This window comes from Falco cherrug (genome assembly GCF_023634085.1).
Source record: "Falco cherrug isolate bFalChe1 chromosome 21 unlocalized genomic scaffold, bFalChe1.pri SUPER_21_unloc_1, whole genome shotgun sequence".
Taxonomy (NCBI): domain Eukaryota; kingdom Metazoa; phylum Chordata; class Aves; order Falconiformes; family Falconidae; genus Falco; species Falco cherrug.
The window spans coordinates 342-17,500 of record NW_026599282.1 but is presented as its reverse complement, the minus strand read 5'-3'; the positions used below and the strand labels follow the sequence as shown (position 1 = coordinate 17,500).

General features: G+C 58.9%; 1 protein-coding gene across 1 annotated transcript in view; it reads left to right on the top strand.

Moving 5' to 3' along the window:
- LOC102052293 (tenascin-X-like) overlaps window positions 1-16,802 on the top strand; it is a gene marked incomplete at its 3' end in the record, with an annotated part of 52,792 nt that extends 35,990 nt beyond the window's left edge. Inside the window, 12 exon segments of the mRNA XM_055700077.1 lie at window positions 1-185; window positions 2,122-2,415; window positions 3,676-3,963; window positions 5,847-6,134; window positions 7,488-7,781; window positions 8,536-8,829; window positions 10,335-10,628; window positions 11,922-12,215; window positions 14,282-14,355; window positions 14,357-14,407; window positions 15,492-15,624; window positions 16,657-16,802. The exon segment at window positions 1-185 is cut by the window's left edge and continues 109 nt beyond it. Of these exon segments, the coding sequence (XP_055556052.1) occupies window positions 1-185; window positions 2,122-2,415; window positions 3,676-3,963; window positions 5,847-6,134; window positions 7,488-7,781; window positions 8,536-8,829; window positions 10,335-10,628; window positions 11,922-12,215; window positions 14,282-14,355; window positions 14,357-14,407; window positions 15,492-15,624; window positions 16,657-16,802 (2,635 nt within the window).
- Window positions 16,803-17,159: the final 357 nt, after the last annotated feature.

Genomic DNA, 17,159 nt, shown 5'->3' with positions numbered 1-17,159 from the left:
CACCTTTGACTCCTTCACGGTGCAGTACAGGGACGCCCAAGGCCAGCCCCAGGTGCTGCCCGTGGACGGCGCTTCCCGCACGGTGACCGTGCCGGGGCTGGCACCGTCGCGCCGCTACAAGTTCAACCTGTACGGGCTGAGGGGGCGGGAGCGCCTGGGCCCCGTCTCCACCGACGCCGTCACAGGTGAGGGGGCGTGAGGGACGCTACTGACCGTGGGTTTGCTGTGGGCAGGAGCTTGGTAGGACCCCTGTTGGGTGTGCTGGGCCTGGTGGGCCACGGGAAGAGCCGTTGGGTGGTGGTTTGGGGCTGGATCCATGGATGGGTGCGCAGGAGTGGGAAGGACAAAGGGATGGGATTGGTCATGGGTGGGTGGATGGATGGATGGGTGGGTGGGTGGTTCGATGGGTGCTCAGATGGGTTTGTGTCTCTTTGGTTGATTGACTGCCTGGGTTGGTATGGGGTTGACTGGATGAGTGGTGGGTTGGTTGGATGGTTGGATGGTTGGATGGATGGGTCGACATAGGCATGGATGGATGAATGGATCGAGAACTTTCTCGTTGATTGGTTGGATGGATGGATAAAGGGATGGATGGATGGATGGATGGTCTTTGGGTGGGCCTGAGTCTCTTGGGTGGCTGCTTCATTGACAGGATGGATGAATGGATGGATGGATGGATGGACGGATGGGTGGAATGACATAGTTATGGCGAGATGAATGGACGTTGGATTTGTTGGTTCAAAACTTGGATGGGTGGAAGGGTGGATGGATGGATGGATGGGTGGATGGATGGATGGGTGGATGGATGGGTTGACATAGGCATGGTTGGATGAATGGATCGAGAACTTCCTAGTTGGTTGGATGGATGGATGGATAAAGGGATGGATGGATGGATGGATGGATGGATGGATGGATGGATGGATGGATGGATGGATGGATAAAGGGATGGATGTGTGGAATGACATAGTTATGGCTGGACGAATGGATGTTGGACATGTTGGTTCATTGGTTCATTGGGGGGATGGATGGTTGGATGGGTTTGTGTCATTTTGATGGCTTGACTGTCTTGGTGTTTGGGTGGTTGACTGGATGGATGGATGGATAAAATGTAAGGATGGATGGATAATGAAGATCTTGTTTTATTGGTTGGATGGATGGATGGATGAATGGATGGATGGGTGGATGGATGGATGGATGGATGGATGGATGGATGGGTGGATGGATGGGAGGATGGGTGGATGGATGGATGGATGGATGGATGGATGGATGGATGGGTGGATGGATGGGTGGATGGATGGATGGATGGATGGATGGATGGAATGCCATAGGGATGGCTGGATGAATGGATGTTGGACTTGTTTGGTTGGTTGAGTGATGAGAAGGATGGATGGATATAAGGAGGGAGGACGGGAATGACGTTTGGTTGAATGGATGGATGGGTGTTGGAGTTCTTGGTTGATTGCTTGGATGGGTGGGTGGATGGATGAGTTCCTGGATGAGTTTGTGTTTCTTCGCTTCATTGAATGTCTTGGTAGATGGGTGGTTGACCGGAAGGATGTTGGCATTGATGGGTGAATGAATGGATGGATGGGGGGGGGATGGATGGATGGGTGGGTGGATGGATGGATGGATGGGTGGATGGATGGATGGATGGATGGATGGGTGGATGGATGGATGGATGGATGGATGGATGGATGGACGGACAGACGGACGGATGGATGGATGGATGGATGGACGGAAGGACGGACGGACGGACGGGTGGATGGATGGATGGATGGATGGACGGACAGACGGACGGACGGACGGGTGGGTGGATGGATGGCTGGATGGGTGGGTGGGTGGATGGATGGATGGATGGATGGATGGATGGATGGATGGATGGGTGGATGGACGGATGGATGGGTGGATGGACGGATGGATGGATGCATGCATGGATGGATGAATGGATGGATGGATGGATGGATGGATGGAATGCCATGGGGATGGTTGGATGGATGGCGGTTGGACTCCTTGGTTGGTTAGTTGGCTGGAGGGATGGATGGAGGATGGACGGATGGATGTGGGCACGGCTGGACAGACGTGCGGACGCCGGTGGCCGACACTGTCCCCTCCGTGCGGCAGCTGCAGCCCATCCGGAGGAGGAAGCCCCATCCGCGCCCGCCCTGGGCGAGCTGACGGCCTCCCACGTCACCCCCGAGTCCGTCCAGCTGGAGTGGAGCGTCCCCGAGGGCACCTTTGACTCCTTCACGGTGCAGTACAGGGACGCCCAAGGCCAGCCCCAGGTGCTGCCCGTGGACGGCGCTTCCCGCACGGTGACCGTGCCGGGGCTGGCACCGTCGCGCCGCTACAAGTTCAACCTGTACGGGCTGAGGGGGCGGAAGCGCCTGGGCCCCGTCTCCACCGACGCCGTCACAGGTGAGGGGGCGTGAGGGACGCTACTGACCATGGGTTTGCTGTGGGCAGGAGCTTGGTAGGACCCCTGTTGGGTGTGCTGGGCCTGGTGGGCCACGGGAAGAGCCGTTGGGTGGTGGTTTGGGGCTGGATCCAAGGATGGGTGCGCGGGAGTGGGAAGGACAAAGGGATGGGATTGGACATGGGTGGGTGGATGGATGGATGGGTGGGTGGGTGGTTCGATGGGTGCTCAGATGGGTTTGTGTCTGTTTGGTTGATTGACTGCCTGGGTGGGTATGGGGTTGACTAGTTGAGTGGTGGGTTGGTTGGATGGTTGGGTTAGATGGGTGGGTTGACATAGGCATGGTTGGATGAATGGATTGAGAACTTTCTCGTTGATTGGTTGGATGGATGGATAAAGGGATGGATGGATGGATGGTCTTTGGATGGGCCTGAGTCTCTTGGGTGGCTGCTTCATTGACTGGATGGATGAATGGATGGATGGATGGATGGATGGATGGGTGGAATGACATAGTTATGGCGAGATGAATGGATGTTGGACTTGTTGGTTCATTGGTTCATTGGGGGGATGGATGGTTGGATGGGTTTGTGTCGTTTTGATGGCTTGACTGTCTTGGTGTTTGGGTGGTTGACTGGATGGATGGATGGGTGGGTGGATAAAATGTAAGGATGGATGGATCTGAAGCTCTTTGTTGATTGGTTGAGTGGGGGGAAATGTGGATGGATGGGTGGCGGGATGGATGGAACGATGTTCAGATTTTTGGGTGAACAGATGTTGAATTGAGTTGATTGGTTGGATGGAGGGATGGATGTGTGGTGGGATGGATGGATGGATGGATGGATGGATGGATGGGTGGGTGGATGGATGGATGGATGGATGGATGGATGATGAACTTCTTGGTTCATCGGTTGAGGGAAATGTTGATGGATGGATGGATGGGTGGATGGATGGATGGTGTTTGGATGGACTTGTGTCTCTTGAATGGATTGTCGTTGACTTGATGCATGGATATATAGACTGGAAGGATGAATGGATGGTGGACTTCTTGTTTCACGGCTTGGATGGATGGATGAATGGGTGGATGGATGGATGGATGGATGGATGGAATGCCATGGGGATGGTTGGATGGATGGAGGTTGGGCTCCTTGGTTGGTTAGTTGGCTGGAGGGATGGATGGAGGATGGACGGACGGATGTGGGCACGGCTGGACAGACGTGCGGACGCCGGTGGCCGACACTGTCCCCTCCGTGCGGCAGCTGCAGCCCATCCGGAGGAGGAAGCCCCATCCGCGCCCGCCCTGGGCGAGCTGACGGCCTCCCACGTCACCCCCGAGTCCGTCCAGCTGGAGTGGAGCGTCCCCGAGGGCACCTTTGACTCCTTCACGGTGCAGTACAGGGACGCCCAAGGCCAGCCCCAGGTGCTGCCCGTGGACGGCGCTTCCCACACGGTGACCGTGCCGGGGCTGGCACCGTCGCGCCGCTACAAGTTCAACCTGTACGGGCTGAGGGGGCGGGAGCGCCTGGGCCCCGTCTCCACCGACGCCGTCACAGGTGAGGGGGCGTGAGGGACGCTACTGACCATGGGTTTGCTGTGGGCAGGAGCTTGGTAGGACCCCTGTTGGGTGTGCTGGGCCTGGTGGGCCACGGGAAGAGCCGTTGGGTGGTGGTTTAGGGCTGGATCCATGGATGGGTGCGCGGGAGTGGGATGGACAAAGGGATGGGATTGTTCATGGGTGGGTGGATGGATGGATGGGTGGGTGGGTGGTTCGATGGGTGCTCAGATGGGTTTGTGTCTCTTTGGTTGATTGACTGCCTGGGTGGGTATGGGGTTGACTGGTTGAGTGGTGGGAGGATGGATGGATGGTGGGTTGGATGGGTGGGTTGACATAGGCATGGTTGGATGAATGGATTGAGAACTTCCTAGTTGATTGAATGGATGGAGGTATGGATGGATGGATGGATGGATAAAGGGATGGATGGATGGTGTTTGGGTGGGGTCAAGTCTCTTGGGTGGCTGTCCTTGACACGATGGGTGGATGGATGGATGGATGGATGGATGGATGGATGGATGGATGGATGGATGGATGGATGGATGGATGGATGCATGGATGGATGGATGGATGGGTGGAATGACATAGTTATGGCTGGATGAATGGATGTTGGACTTGTTGGTTCATTGGTTCAGTGGGGGGATGGATGGTTGGATGGGTTTGTGTCTCTTTGGGGGCATGGATGGAGAGAGCGATGATGGAATGACAGGGATGGTTGGATAGATGAATGGATGATGAACTTCTTGGTTCATCGGTTGAGTTGAGTGAAATGTTGATGGATGGATGGATGGATGAAAGTATGGAATGCCATAGGGATGATGGATGAATGGGTGTTGGACTTCTTCGTTTATTTGGTGGATGGGTTTGTGTCTTAGGGTTCATTGAGTGCCTTGGTGGTTGGGTGTTTGACACGATGGATGGATGGATGGGTGGATGGGTGGATGGGATGACTCAGTATGGTTGGATGAATGGCTGCTGATCCTCTTGGTTGATTGGTTGAGATGTGGGAAATGTGGATGGATGGGTGGGGGGATGGATGGAACGTCGTAGATGTTTGGATGAGTGGATGTTGAACTGAGTTGATTGGTTGGATGGAGGGAGGGAGAGAGGAATGGATGATGGACGTCTTGGTTCATTGGTTGGATAGTTGGATGGATGGGTGGATGGATGGGTGGATGTATGGATGGGTGGATGTATGGATGGGTGGATGGATGGATGGGTGGATGGATGGATGGATGGATGGATGGATGGGTGGATGGATGGATGGATGGATGGATGGGTGGATGGATGGATGGGTGGATGGATGGACGGATGGATGGATGGATGGATGGATGGATGGATGGGTGGATGGATGGATGGATGGATGGATGGATGGATGGATGGATGGGTGGATGGGTGGATGGGTGGATGGATGGATGGGTGGATGGATGGATGGATGGATGGATGGATGGGTGGGTGGATGGATGGATGGATGGGTGGATGGATGGACGGATGGATGGATGGACGGATGGATGGATGGATGGATGGATGGATGGACGGATGGATGGATGGATGGACGGATGGATGGATGGATGGATGGATGGGTGGATGGATGGATGGATGGATGGATGGGTGGATGCATGGATGGATGGATGTATGGATGTATGGATGGACGGATGGGTGGATGGATGGATGGATGGATGGATGGGTGGATGGATGCATGGATGGATGGATGGATGGATGGATGGAATGCCATGGGGATGGTTGGATGGATGGAGGTTGGGCTCCTTGGTTGGTTAGTTGGCTGGAGGGATGGATGGAGGATGGACGGACGGATGTGGGCACGGCTGGACAGACGTGCGGACGCCGGTGGCCGACACTGTCCCCTCCGTGCGGCAGCTGCAGCCCATCCGGAGGAGGAAGCCCCATCGGCGCCCGCCCTGGGCGAGCTGACGGCCTCCCACGTCACCCCCGAGTCCGTCCAGCTGGAGTGGAGCGTCCCCGAGGGCACCTTTGACTCCTTCACGGTGCAGTACAGGGACGCCCAAGGCCAGCCCCAGGTGCTGCCCGTGGACGGCGCTTCCCGCACGGTGACCGTGCCGGGGCTGGCACCGTCGCGCCGCTACAAGTTCAACCTGTACGGGCTGAGGGGGCGGAAGCGCCTGGGCCCCGTCTCCACCGACGCCGTCACAGGTGAGGGGGCGTGAGGGACGCTACTGACCATGGGTTTGCTGTGGGCAGGAGCTTGGTAGGACCCCTGTTGGGTGTGCTGGGCCTGGTGGGCCACGGGAAGAGCCGTTGGGTCGTGGTTTGGGGCTGGATCCATAGATGGGTGCGCGGGAGTGGGAAGGACAAAGGGATGGGATTGTTCATGGGTGGGTGGATGGATGGATGGGTGGGTGGGTGGTTCGATGGGTGCTCAGATGGGTTTGTGTCTCTTTGGTTGATTGACTGCCTGGGTGGGTATGGGGCTGACTGCTTGAGTGGTGGGTGGATGGATGGTTGGATGGTTGGATGGATGGGTTGACATAGGCATGGTTGGATGAATGGATTGAGAACTTTCTTGTTGATTAGTTGGATGGATGGATAAAGGGATGGATGGATGGATGGTGTTTGGATGGGCCTGAGTCTCTTGGGTGGCTGCTTCATTGACAGGATGGATAAATGGATGGATGGATGGATGGATGGATGGATGGATGGATGGATGGATGGATGGATGGATGGATGGATGGATGGATGGGGGATGGATGGATGGATGGATAAAGGGATGGATGGGTGGAATGACATAGTTATGGCTGGACGAATGGATGTTGGACTTGTTGGTTCATTGGTTCAGTGGGGGGATGGATGGTTGGATGGGTTTGTGTCGTTTTGATGGCTTGACTGTCTTGGTGTTTGGGTGGTTGACTGGATGGATGGATGGATGGATGGATGGGTGGATAGATGGATGGACGGAGGGATAGATGGATGGATGGATGGATGGAATGCCATAGGGATGGCTGGATGAATGGATGTTGGACTTGTTGTTTGGTTGGTTGAGTGATGAGAAGGATGGATGGATACAAGGAGGGAGGGCGGGAATCACATTTGGTTGAATGGATGGATGGATGTTGGAGTTCTTGGTTGATTGCTTGGATGGGTGGGTGGATGGATGAATTCCTGGATGAGTTTGTGTTTCTTCGCTTCATTGAATGTCTTGGTAGCTGGGTGGTTGACTGGAAGGATGTTGGCATTGATGGGTGAATGAATGGATGGATGGATGGATGGATGGATGGATGGGTGGGTGGATGGATGGATGGATGGGTGGATGGATGGATGGATGGATGGGTGGATGGATGGATGGATGGATGGATGGGTGGATGGATGGATGGATGGATGGATGGATGGATGGATGGAATGCCATGGGGATGGTTGGATGGATGGAGGTTGGACTCCTTGGTTGGTTAGTTGGCTGGAGGGATGGATGGAGGATGGACGGACGGATGTGGGCACGGCTGGACAGACGTGCGGACGCCGGTGGCCGACACCGTCCCCTCCGTGCGGCAGCTGCAGCCCATCCGGAGGAGGAAGCCCCATCCGCGCCCGCCCTGGGCGAGCTGACGGCCTCCCACGTCACCCCCGAGTCCGTCCAGCTGGAGTGGAGCGTCCCCGAGGGCACCTTTGACTCCTTCACGGTGCAGTACAGGGACGCCCAAGGCCAGCCCCAGGTGCTGCCCGTGGACGGCGCTTCCCGCACGGTGACCGTGCCGGGGCTGGCACCGTCGCGCCGCTACAAGTTCAACCTGTACGGGCTGAGGGGGCGGGAGCGCCTGGGCCCCGTCTCCACCGACGCCGTCACAGGTGAGGGGGCGTGAGGGACGCTACTGACCATAGGTTTGCTGTGGGCAGGAGCTTGGTAGGACCCCTGTTGGGTGTGCTGGGCCTGGTGGGCCACGGGAAGAGCCGTTGGGTGGTGGTTTGGGGCTGGATCCATGGATGGGTGCGCGGGAGTGGGAAGGACAAAGGGATGGGATTGGACATGGGTGGGTGGATGGATGGATGGGTGGGTGGGTGGTTCGATGGGTGCTCAGATGGGTTTGTGTCTCTTTGGTTGATTGACTGCCTGGGTAGGTATGGGGTTGACTAGTGGAGTGGTGGGTGGATGGATGGTTGGATGGTTGGATGGATGGGTTGACATAGGCATGGTTGGATGAATGGATCGAGAACTTTCTCGTTGATTGGTTGGATGGATGGATAAAGGGATGGATGGATGGATGGATGGATGGATGGTCTTTGGATGGGCCTGAGTCTCTTGGGTGGCTGCTTCATTGACAGGATGGATAAATGGATGGATGGATGGACGGATGGGTGGAATTACATAGTTATGGCGAGATGAATGGACGTTGGACTTGTTGGTTCAAAACTTGGATGGGTGGGTGGATGGATGGATGGATGGGTGGATGGAATGCCATGGGGATGGTTGGATGGATGGCGGTTGGACTCCTTGGTTGGTTAGTTGGCTGGAGGGATGGATGGAGGATGGACGGATGGATCTGGGCACGGCTGGACAGAGGTGCGGACGCCGGTGGCCGACACTGTCCCCTCCGTGCGGCAGCTGCAGCCCATCCGGAGGAGGAAGCCCCATCGGCGCCCGCCCTGGGCGAGCTGACGGCCTCCCACGTCACCCCCGAGTCCGTCCAGCTGGAGTGGAGCGTCCCCGAGGGCACCTTTGACTCCTTCACGGTGCAGTACAGGGACGCCCAAGGCCAGCCCCAGGTGCTGCCCGTGGACGGCGCTTCCCGCACGGTGACCGTGCCGGGGCTGGCACCGTCGCGCCGCTACAAGTTCAACCTGTACGGGCTGAGGGGGCGGAAGCGCCTGGGCCCCGTCTCCACCGACGCCGTCACAGGTGAGGGGGCGTGAGGGACGCTACTGACCGTGGGTTTGCTGTGGGCAGGAGCTTGGTAGGACCCCTGTTGGGTGTGCTGGGCCTGGTGGGCCACGGGAAGAGCCGTTGGGTGGTGGTTTGGGGCTGGATCCATGGATGGGTGCGCGGGAGTGGGATGGACAAAGGGATGGGATTGGTCATGGGTGGGTGGATGGATGGATGGGTGGGTGGGTGGTTCGATGGGTGCTCAGATGGGTTTGTGTCTGTTTGGTTGATTGACTGCCTGGGTGGGTATGGGGTTGACTAGTTGAGTGGTGGGTGGATGGATGGTTGGATGGTTGGATGGATGGGTTGACATAGGCATGGTTGGATGAATGGATTGAGAACTTCCTAGTTGGTTGGATGGATGGATGGATAAAGGGATGGATGGGTGGAATGCCATAGTTATGGCTGGACGAATGGATGTTGGACTTGTTGGTTCATTGGTTCATTGGGGGGATGGATGGTTGGATGGGTTTGTGTCATTTTGATGGCTTGACTGTCTTGGTGTTTGGGTGGTTGACTGGATGGATGGATGGATGGATGGATGGGTGGATAAAATGTAAGGACGGATGGATAATGAAGCTCTTGGTTTATTGGTTGGATGGATGGATGGATGGATGAATGGATGGATAGATGGATGGATGGATGGATGGATGGATGGATGGATGGATGGATGGGTGGAATGCCATAGGGATGGCTGGATGAATGGAGGTTGGACTTGTTGTTTGGTTGGTTGAGTGATGAGAAGGATGGATGGATACAAGGAGGGAGGGCGGGAATCACATTTGGTTGAATGGATGGATGGATGTTGGAGTTCTTGGTTGATTGCGTGGATGGGTGGGTGGATGGATGAGTTCCTGGGTGAGTTTGTGTTTCTTTGGTTCATTGATTGTCTTGGTAGCAGGGTGGTCGACTGGAAGGATGTTGGCATTGATGGGTGAATGAATGGATGGATGGATGGATGGGTGGGTGGATGGATGGATGGGTGGGTGGGTGGGTGGGTGGATGGATGAATGGATGGATGGATGGGTGGATGGATGGATGGGTGGGTGGATGGATGGATGGATGGATGGATGGATGGATGGATGGGTGGATGGACGGGTGGATAGACGGATGGGTGGACGGATGGGTGGACGGATGGGTGGACGGATGGATGGACGGATGGATGGATGGATGGATGGATGGGTGGATTGATGGATGGATGGATGGATGGTTGGGTGGATGGATGGATGGATGGATGGGTGGGTGGATGGATGGGTGGATGGATGGATGGGTGGATGGGTGGATGGATGGATGGGTGGATGGATGGATGGATGGGTGGATGGATGGATGGAATGCCATGGGGATGGTTGGATGGATGGCGGTTGGACTCCTTGGTTGGTTAGTTGGCTGGAGGGATGGATGGAGGATGGACGGACGGATGTGGGCACGGCTGGACAGACGTGCGGACGCCGGTGGCCGACACTGTCCCCTCCGTGCGGCAGCTGCAGCCCATCCGGAGGAGGAAGCCCCATCGGCGCCCGCCCTGGGCGAGCTGACGGCCTCCCACGTCACCCCCGAGTCCGTCCAGCTGGAGTGGAGCGTCCCCGAGGGCACCTTTGACTCCTTCACGGTGCAGTACAGGGACGCCCAAGGCCAGCCCCAGGTGCTGCCCGTGGACGGCGCTTCCCGCACGGTGACCGTGCCGGGGCTGGCACCGTCGCGCCGCTACAAGTTCAACCTGTACGGGCTGAGGGGGCGGGAGCGCCTGGGCCCCGTCTCCACCGACGCCGTCACAGGTGAGGGGGCGTGAGGGACGCTACTGACCATGGGTTTGCTGTGGGCAGGAGCTTGGTAGGACCCCTGTTGGGTGTGCTGGGCCTGGTGGGCCACGGGAAGAGCCGTTGGGTGGTGGTTTGGGGCTGGATCCATGGATGGGTGCGCGGGAGTGGGAAGGACAAAGGGATGGGATTGTTCATGGGTGGGTGGATGGATGGATGGGTGGGTGGGTGGTTCGATGGGTGCTCAGATGGGTTTGTGTCTCTTTGGTTGATTGACTGCCTGGGTGGGTATGGGGCTGACTGCTTGAGTGGTGGGTGGATGGATGGTTGGATGGTTGGATGGATGGGTTGACATAGGCATGGTTGGATGAATGGATTGAGAACTTTCTTGTTGATTAGTTGGATGGATGGATAAAGGGATGGATGGATGGATGGTGTTTGGATGGGCCTGAGTCTCTTGGGTGGCTGCTTCATTGACAGGATGGATAAATGGATGGATGGATGGATGGATGGGGGATGGATGGATGGATGGATAAAGGGATGGATGGGTGGAATGACATAGTTATGGCTGGACGAATGGATGTTGGACTTGTTGGTTCATTGGTTCAGTGGGGGGATGGATGGTTGGATGGGTTTGTGTCGTTTTGATGGCTTGACTGTCTTGGTGTTTGGGTGGTTGACTGGATGGATGGATGGATGGATGGATGGGTGGATAGATGGATGGACGGAGGGATAGATGGATGGATGGATGGATGGAATGCCATAGGGATGGCTGGATGAATGGATGTTGGACTTGTTGTTTGGTTGGTTGAGTGATGAGAAGGATGGATGGATACAAGGAGGGAGGGCGGGAATCACATTTGGTTGAATGGATGGATGGATGTTGGAGTTCTTGGTTGATTGCTTGGATGGGTGGGTGGATGGATGAATTCCTGGATGAGTTTGTGTTTCTTCGCTTCATTGAATGTCTTGGTAGCTGGGTGGTTGACTGGAAGGATGTTGGCATTGATGGGTGAATGAATGGATGGATGGATGGATGGATGGATGGATGGGTGGGTGGATGGATGGATGGATGGGTGGATGGATGGATGGGTGGATGGATGGATGGATGGATGGATGGGTGGATGGATGGATGGATGGATGGATGGATGGATGGATGGAATGCCATGGGGATGGTTGGATGGATGGAGGTTGGACTCCTTGGTTGGTTAGTTGGCTGGAGGGATGGATGGAGGATGGACGGACGGATGTGGGCACGGCTGGACAGACGTGCGGACGCCGGTGGCCGACACCGTCCCCTCCGTGCGGCAGCTGCAGCCCATCCGGAGGAGGAAGCCCCATCGGCGCCCGCCCTGGGCGAGCTGACGGCCTCCCACGTCACCCCCGAGTCCGTCCAGCTGGAGTGGAGCGTCCCCGAGGGCACCTTTGACTCCTTCACGGTGCAGTACAGGGACGCCCAAGGCCAGCCCCAGGTGCTGCCTGTGGACGGCGCTTCCCGCACGGTGACCGTGCCGGGGCTGGCACCGTCGCGCCGCTACAAGTTCAACCTGTACGGGCTGAGGGGGCGGGAGCGCCTGGGCCCCGTCTCCACCGACGCCGTCACAGGTGAGGGGGCGTGAGGGACGCTACTGACCATGGGTTTGCTGTGGGCAGGAGCTTGGTAGGACCCCTGTTGGGTGTGCTGGGCCTGGTGGGCCACGGGAAGAGCCGTTGGGTGGTGGTTTGGGGCTGGATCCATGGATGGGTGCGCGGGAGTGGGATGGACAAAGGGATGGGATTGGTCATGGGTGGGTGGGTGGGTGGATGGGTGGGTGGGTGGTTGGATGGATGGTTGGTTGGATGGATGGTTGGTTGGGTGGGTGGATGGTTGGATGGTTGGTTGGATGGATGGTTGGTTGGTTGGATGGATGGTTGGGTGGGTGGGTGGATGGTTGGATGGTTGGTTGGATGGATGGTTGGTTGGTTAGATGGTTGGTTGGGTTGTGGGTTGGTTGGATGATTGTTTGATTGGTTGGTTGGATGGTTGGTTGGGTTGTTGGTTGGATGGTTGGTTGGGTTGTTGGTTGGATGGTTGGTTGGATGGATGGTTGGTTGGTTGGGTGGATGGTTGGTTGGTTGGGTGGATGGTTGGATGGTTGGTTGGATGGATGGATGGATGGGTTGGTTAGATGGTTGGTTGGGTTGTGGGTTGGTTGGATGATTGTTTGATTTTTTGGTTTGATGGTAGGTTGGGTTGTTGGGTGGATGGTTGGGTGGGTGGGTGGATGGTTGGGTGGGTGGGTGGATGGTTGGATGGTTGGTTGGATGGATGGTTGGTTGGTTGGATGGATGGTTGGTTGGGTGGGTGGATGGTTGGATGGTTGGTTGGATGGATGGTTGGTTGGTTGGGTGGATGGTTGGTTGGGTGGGTGGATGGTTGGATGGTTGGTTGGATGGATGGTTGGTTGGTTGGGTGGATGGTTGGGTGGGTGGGTGGATGGTTGGATGGTTGGTTGGATGGATGGATGGTTGGTTAGATGGTTGGTTGGGTTGTGGGTTGGTTGGATGATTGTTTGATTTTTTGGTTGGACGGTTGGTTGGGTTGTTGGGTGGATGGTTGGGTGGGTGGGTGGATGGTTGGATGGTTGGTTGGATGGATGGTTGGTTGGTTGGATGGATGGTTGGGTGGGTGGGTGGATGGTTGGATGGTTGGTTGGATGGATGGTTGGTTGGTTGGGTGGATGGTTGGTTGGGTGGGTGGATGGTTGGATGGTTGGTTGGATGGATGGTTGGTTGGTTGGGTGGGTGGTTGGTTGGTTGGGTGGATGGTTGGATGGTTGGTTGGATGGATGGTTGGTTGGTTGGATGGATGGTTGGGTGGGTGGGTGGATGGTTGGATGGTTGGTTGGATGGATGGTTGGTTGGTTGGGTGGATGGTTGGGTGGGTGGGTGGATGGTTGGATGGTTGGTTGAATGGATGGTTGGTTGGTTGGGTGGATGGTTGGGTGGGTGGGTGGATGGTTGGATGGTTGGTTGGATGGATGGTTGGTTGGTTAGATGGTTGGTTGGGTTGTGGGTTGGTTGGATGGTTGTTTGATTGGTTGGTTGGATGGTTGGTTGGATGGTTAGTTGGGTGAATGGTTGGATGGTTGGTTGGGTGAATAGTTGGGTGGGGGTGTGTTTGGTTGCTTGGTTGGTTGGTTTGGTGGGTGGGTGGGTGGTCGGGTGGGTGGTTAGATGGGTGGGTGGTCGGGTGGGTGGTTAGATGGGTGGGTGGTCGGGTGGGTGGTTAGATGGGTGGGTGGGTGGGTGGGTGGGCAGATGGTTGGGTGGGCAGATGGTTGGGTGGGTGGGTGGGTGGGTGGGTAGATATTTGGCCAGTTGACATTGACCAGTTCTGACTGGACACCTGGACAGCGGGTTGACGCGATGGTGCATGGGAACCCTGGGGGGAGGGGGGGGGGGGGTGCCGGGGGGGGGAGGGTGTCCCCCTGGGGGGGCTCAGGGTTGGGGGGACCCTGGGGTGCCACCAGGGGGTGGAGTGACCCATGGGGCTTTCGGGGGGGGGGGATGGTTTACGGGGGTCGGCTGGAGGGGGTCTCATCATCCATCGGGGAGCAGTGGGGGGGTGGGTCCTCGGGGGGCTGGGGGTGGGGGTGGGGGTGTCAGCGGCCACGCCCCTCCCCCCACAGGCGCCCCAGGGGCCCTCTGGGTGGGCGCCGTGTGGCCCCGCAGCGCCCGGCTGCACTGGGCGCCCCCCCACGCCCCCCCCCGACGGCTACGACCTCGTCTACGGTCCCCCCGGAGGACCCCAGCAGGTGATGACCCCCCCCCGGGGCACCCCATGACCCCCCTGGGGACCCCAATCCCCCCCCCAGACCCCAATAATCCCCTGGAGACCCAAATCCTCCGCCAGGGACCCCAGTAACCCCTGGGGGACCCCAATAGCCCACCAGGGACCCCAGTAACCCCTGGGGGGACCCCAGTATCCCTTGTGGGACCCCAACAGCTCCTTGGGGACCCCAATAGCCCATCAGGGGACCCCAATAACTCCTCGGGGACCCCAATATCCCGTGTGGGACCCCCATATTCCCTTGGGGACCACAAGAACACCCAGGGGACCCCAAAACCACCATGGGGACCCCAAAACCACCATGGGGACCCCAATATTCCATCTGGGTCCCCAGTGCCAGCCCAGGGACCCCCAATATTCCATCTGGGGACCCCAAGAACACCCAGGGGACCCCCAATATTCCCTTGGGGACCCCCAAACCCCCATGGGGACCCCAAAACCACCATGGGGACCCCAATAACACCCAGGGGACCCCCAATATTCCCTTGGGGACCCCAAGAACACCCAGGGGACCCCAAAACCACCATGGGGACCCCAAAACCACCATGGGGACCCCAATATTCCATCTGGGTCCCCAATGCCCACCCAGGGACCCCCATTATTTCCTTGGGGACCCCAAGAACACCCAGGGGACCCCCAATATTCCCTTGGGGACCCCCAAACCCCCATGGGGACCCCAAAACCACCATGGGGACCCCAATATTCCATCTGGGTCCCCAATGCCAACCATGGGCACCCCCAATATTCCATCTGGGGACCCCAAGAACACCCAGGGGACCCCCAATATTCCCTTGGGGACCCCAAGAACATCATGGGGACCCCAAAACCACCATGGGGACCCCAAAACCACCATGGGGACCCCAATATTCCATCTGGGTCCCCAATGCCAACCCAGGGGACCCCCAATACTCCCTTGGGGACCCCAAGAACACCCAGGGGACCCCAATAACACCCAGGGACCCCCAATACTCCCTTGGGGACCCCAAGAACACCCAGGGGACCCCAATATTGCCTTGGGGGACCCCAACTGCCCCCCTGTGCCCCCCCAGACGCTGCGGCTGCCCCCCGAGGCGCTGTCCCATCAGCTGTGGGGCCTGGAGCCGGCGGGGCGCTATGGGGTGCGGCTGCGGGGCCGGGGGGGCGACAGCCCCCTCCCCCCGCTGGAGGTCACCTTTGACACCCGTGAGCTGGGGGGCTGGGCCCCTGGGGGGAGGGGGGGCCCCTGGGGGGAGGGGGGGGCCCTGGGGGGAGGGGGGGGCGCTGGCTTCTTGGGGGGGGGGGGTACCCAGATGCCTGGGTCCTGGGGGGGGGGGGGGGCTGGTTTATTGGGGGGGGGGGGGCTGGGACCCCTGGGTGACAGGGGGGCTGGTATATTGGGGGGGAGGGGCTCCCAGACCCCTGGGTGATGGGGGCTGGTTTATTGGGGGGGGGGGGCTGGTATATTGGGGGGGGGGGCTGGGACCCCTGGGTGACGGGGGGCTGGTATATTGGGGGGGGGGGGCTCCCAGACCCCTGGGTGACGGGGGCTGGTTTATTGGGGGGGGGCTGGGACCCCTGGGTGACAGGGGGGCTGGTATATTGGGGGGGGAGGGGCTCCCAGACCCCTGGGTGACGGGGGGCTGGTTTATTGGGGGGGGGGCTGGTATATTGGGGGGGGGGGGGGGGGGCTGGGACCCCTGGGTGACGGGGGGCTGGTATATTGGGGGGGGTGGGCTGGTATATTGGGGGGGGGGGGGGGCTGGGACCCCTGGGTGACGGGGGGCTGGTATATTGGGGGGGGGCTGGTATATTGGGGGGGGGGGCTGGGACCCCTGGGTGACGGGGGGCTGGTATATTGGGGGGGGGGGGGGCTCCCAGACCCCTGGGTGATGGGGGCTGGTTTATTGGGGGGGGGGGGGCTGGTATATTGGGGGGGGGGGGGGCTGGGACCCCTGGGTGACGGGGGGGCTGGTATATTGGGGGGGGGGGCTCCCAGACCCCTGGGTGGTGGGGACTGGTTTATTGGGGGGGGTTTATTGGGGGAGGGGGCAGAACCCCGGGTGATGGGGGGCTGGTTTATTGGGGGGGGGCTGGGACCCCTGGGTGACGGGGGCTGGTTTATTGGGGGGGGGGGTACCCAGACGCTTGGGTCCCCACCCCCTCTGCCCCCACCCCCTCCAATTTCACACACCCCCCCCCCCCCCCAATTTCACCCCCACCCCCCCCAGCTCCCCTCCCCCACCCCCACCCCCCGGGACTGCGCCGAGGAGCAGCTGAACGGGCCGGGGCCTTCGCGCGAGACCCTCATCTTCCTCGGGGGAGACCCCGCCAGGCCCCTGCGTGTCTTCTGCGACATGGAGACGGACGGCGGCGGCTGGCTGGTGGGGCAACTGGGAGGCACTGGGAGGCACTGGGAGGGGCTGGGGAGCTTCTGTGGGGGTTATGGGGGGGAGTTATGGGGGGGGTCTGGGGGAAACGGGGGTCCTGGGGGTCTTGCGGGGGGTCTGGAGGGTAACAGGAGCACCGGGAGGGAACTGGGAGGTTACTGGGAGGCACTGGGATGTTACTGGGAGGGAACTGGGAGGCACTGGGAGGCACTGGGAGGGGGTGGGGAGCTTCTGTGGGGGTTATGGGGGGGAGTTATGGGGGGGGTATGGGGGAAACGGGGGTCCTGGGGGTCTTGCGGGGGGTCTGGAGGGTAACAGGAGCACTGGGAGGGAACTGGGAGGTTACTGGGA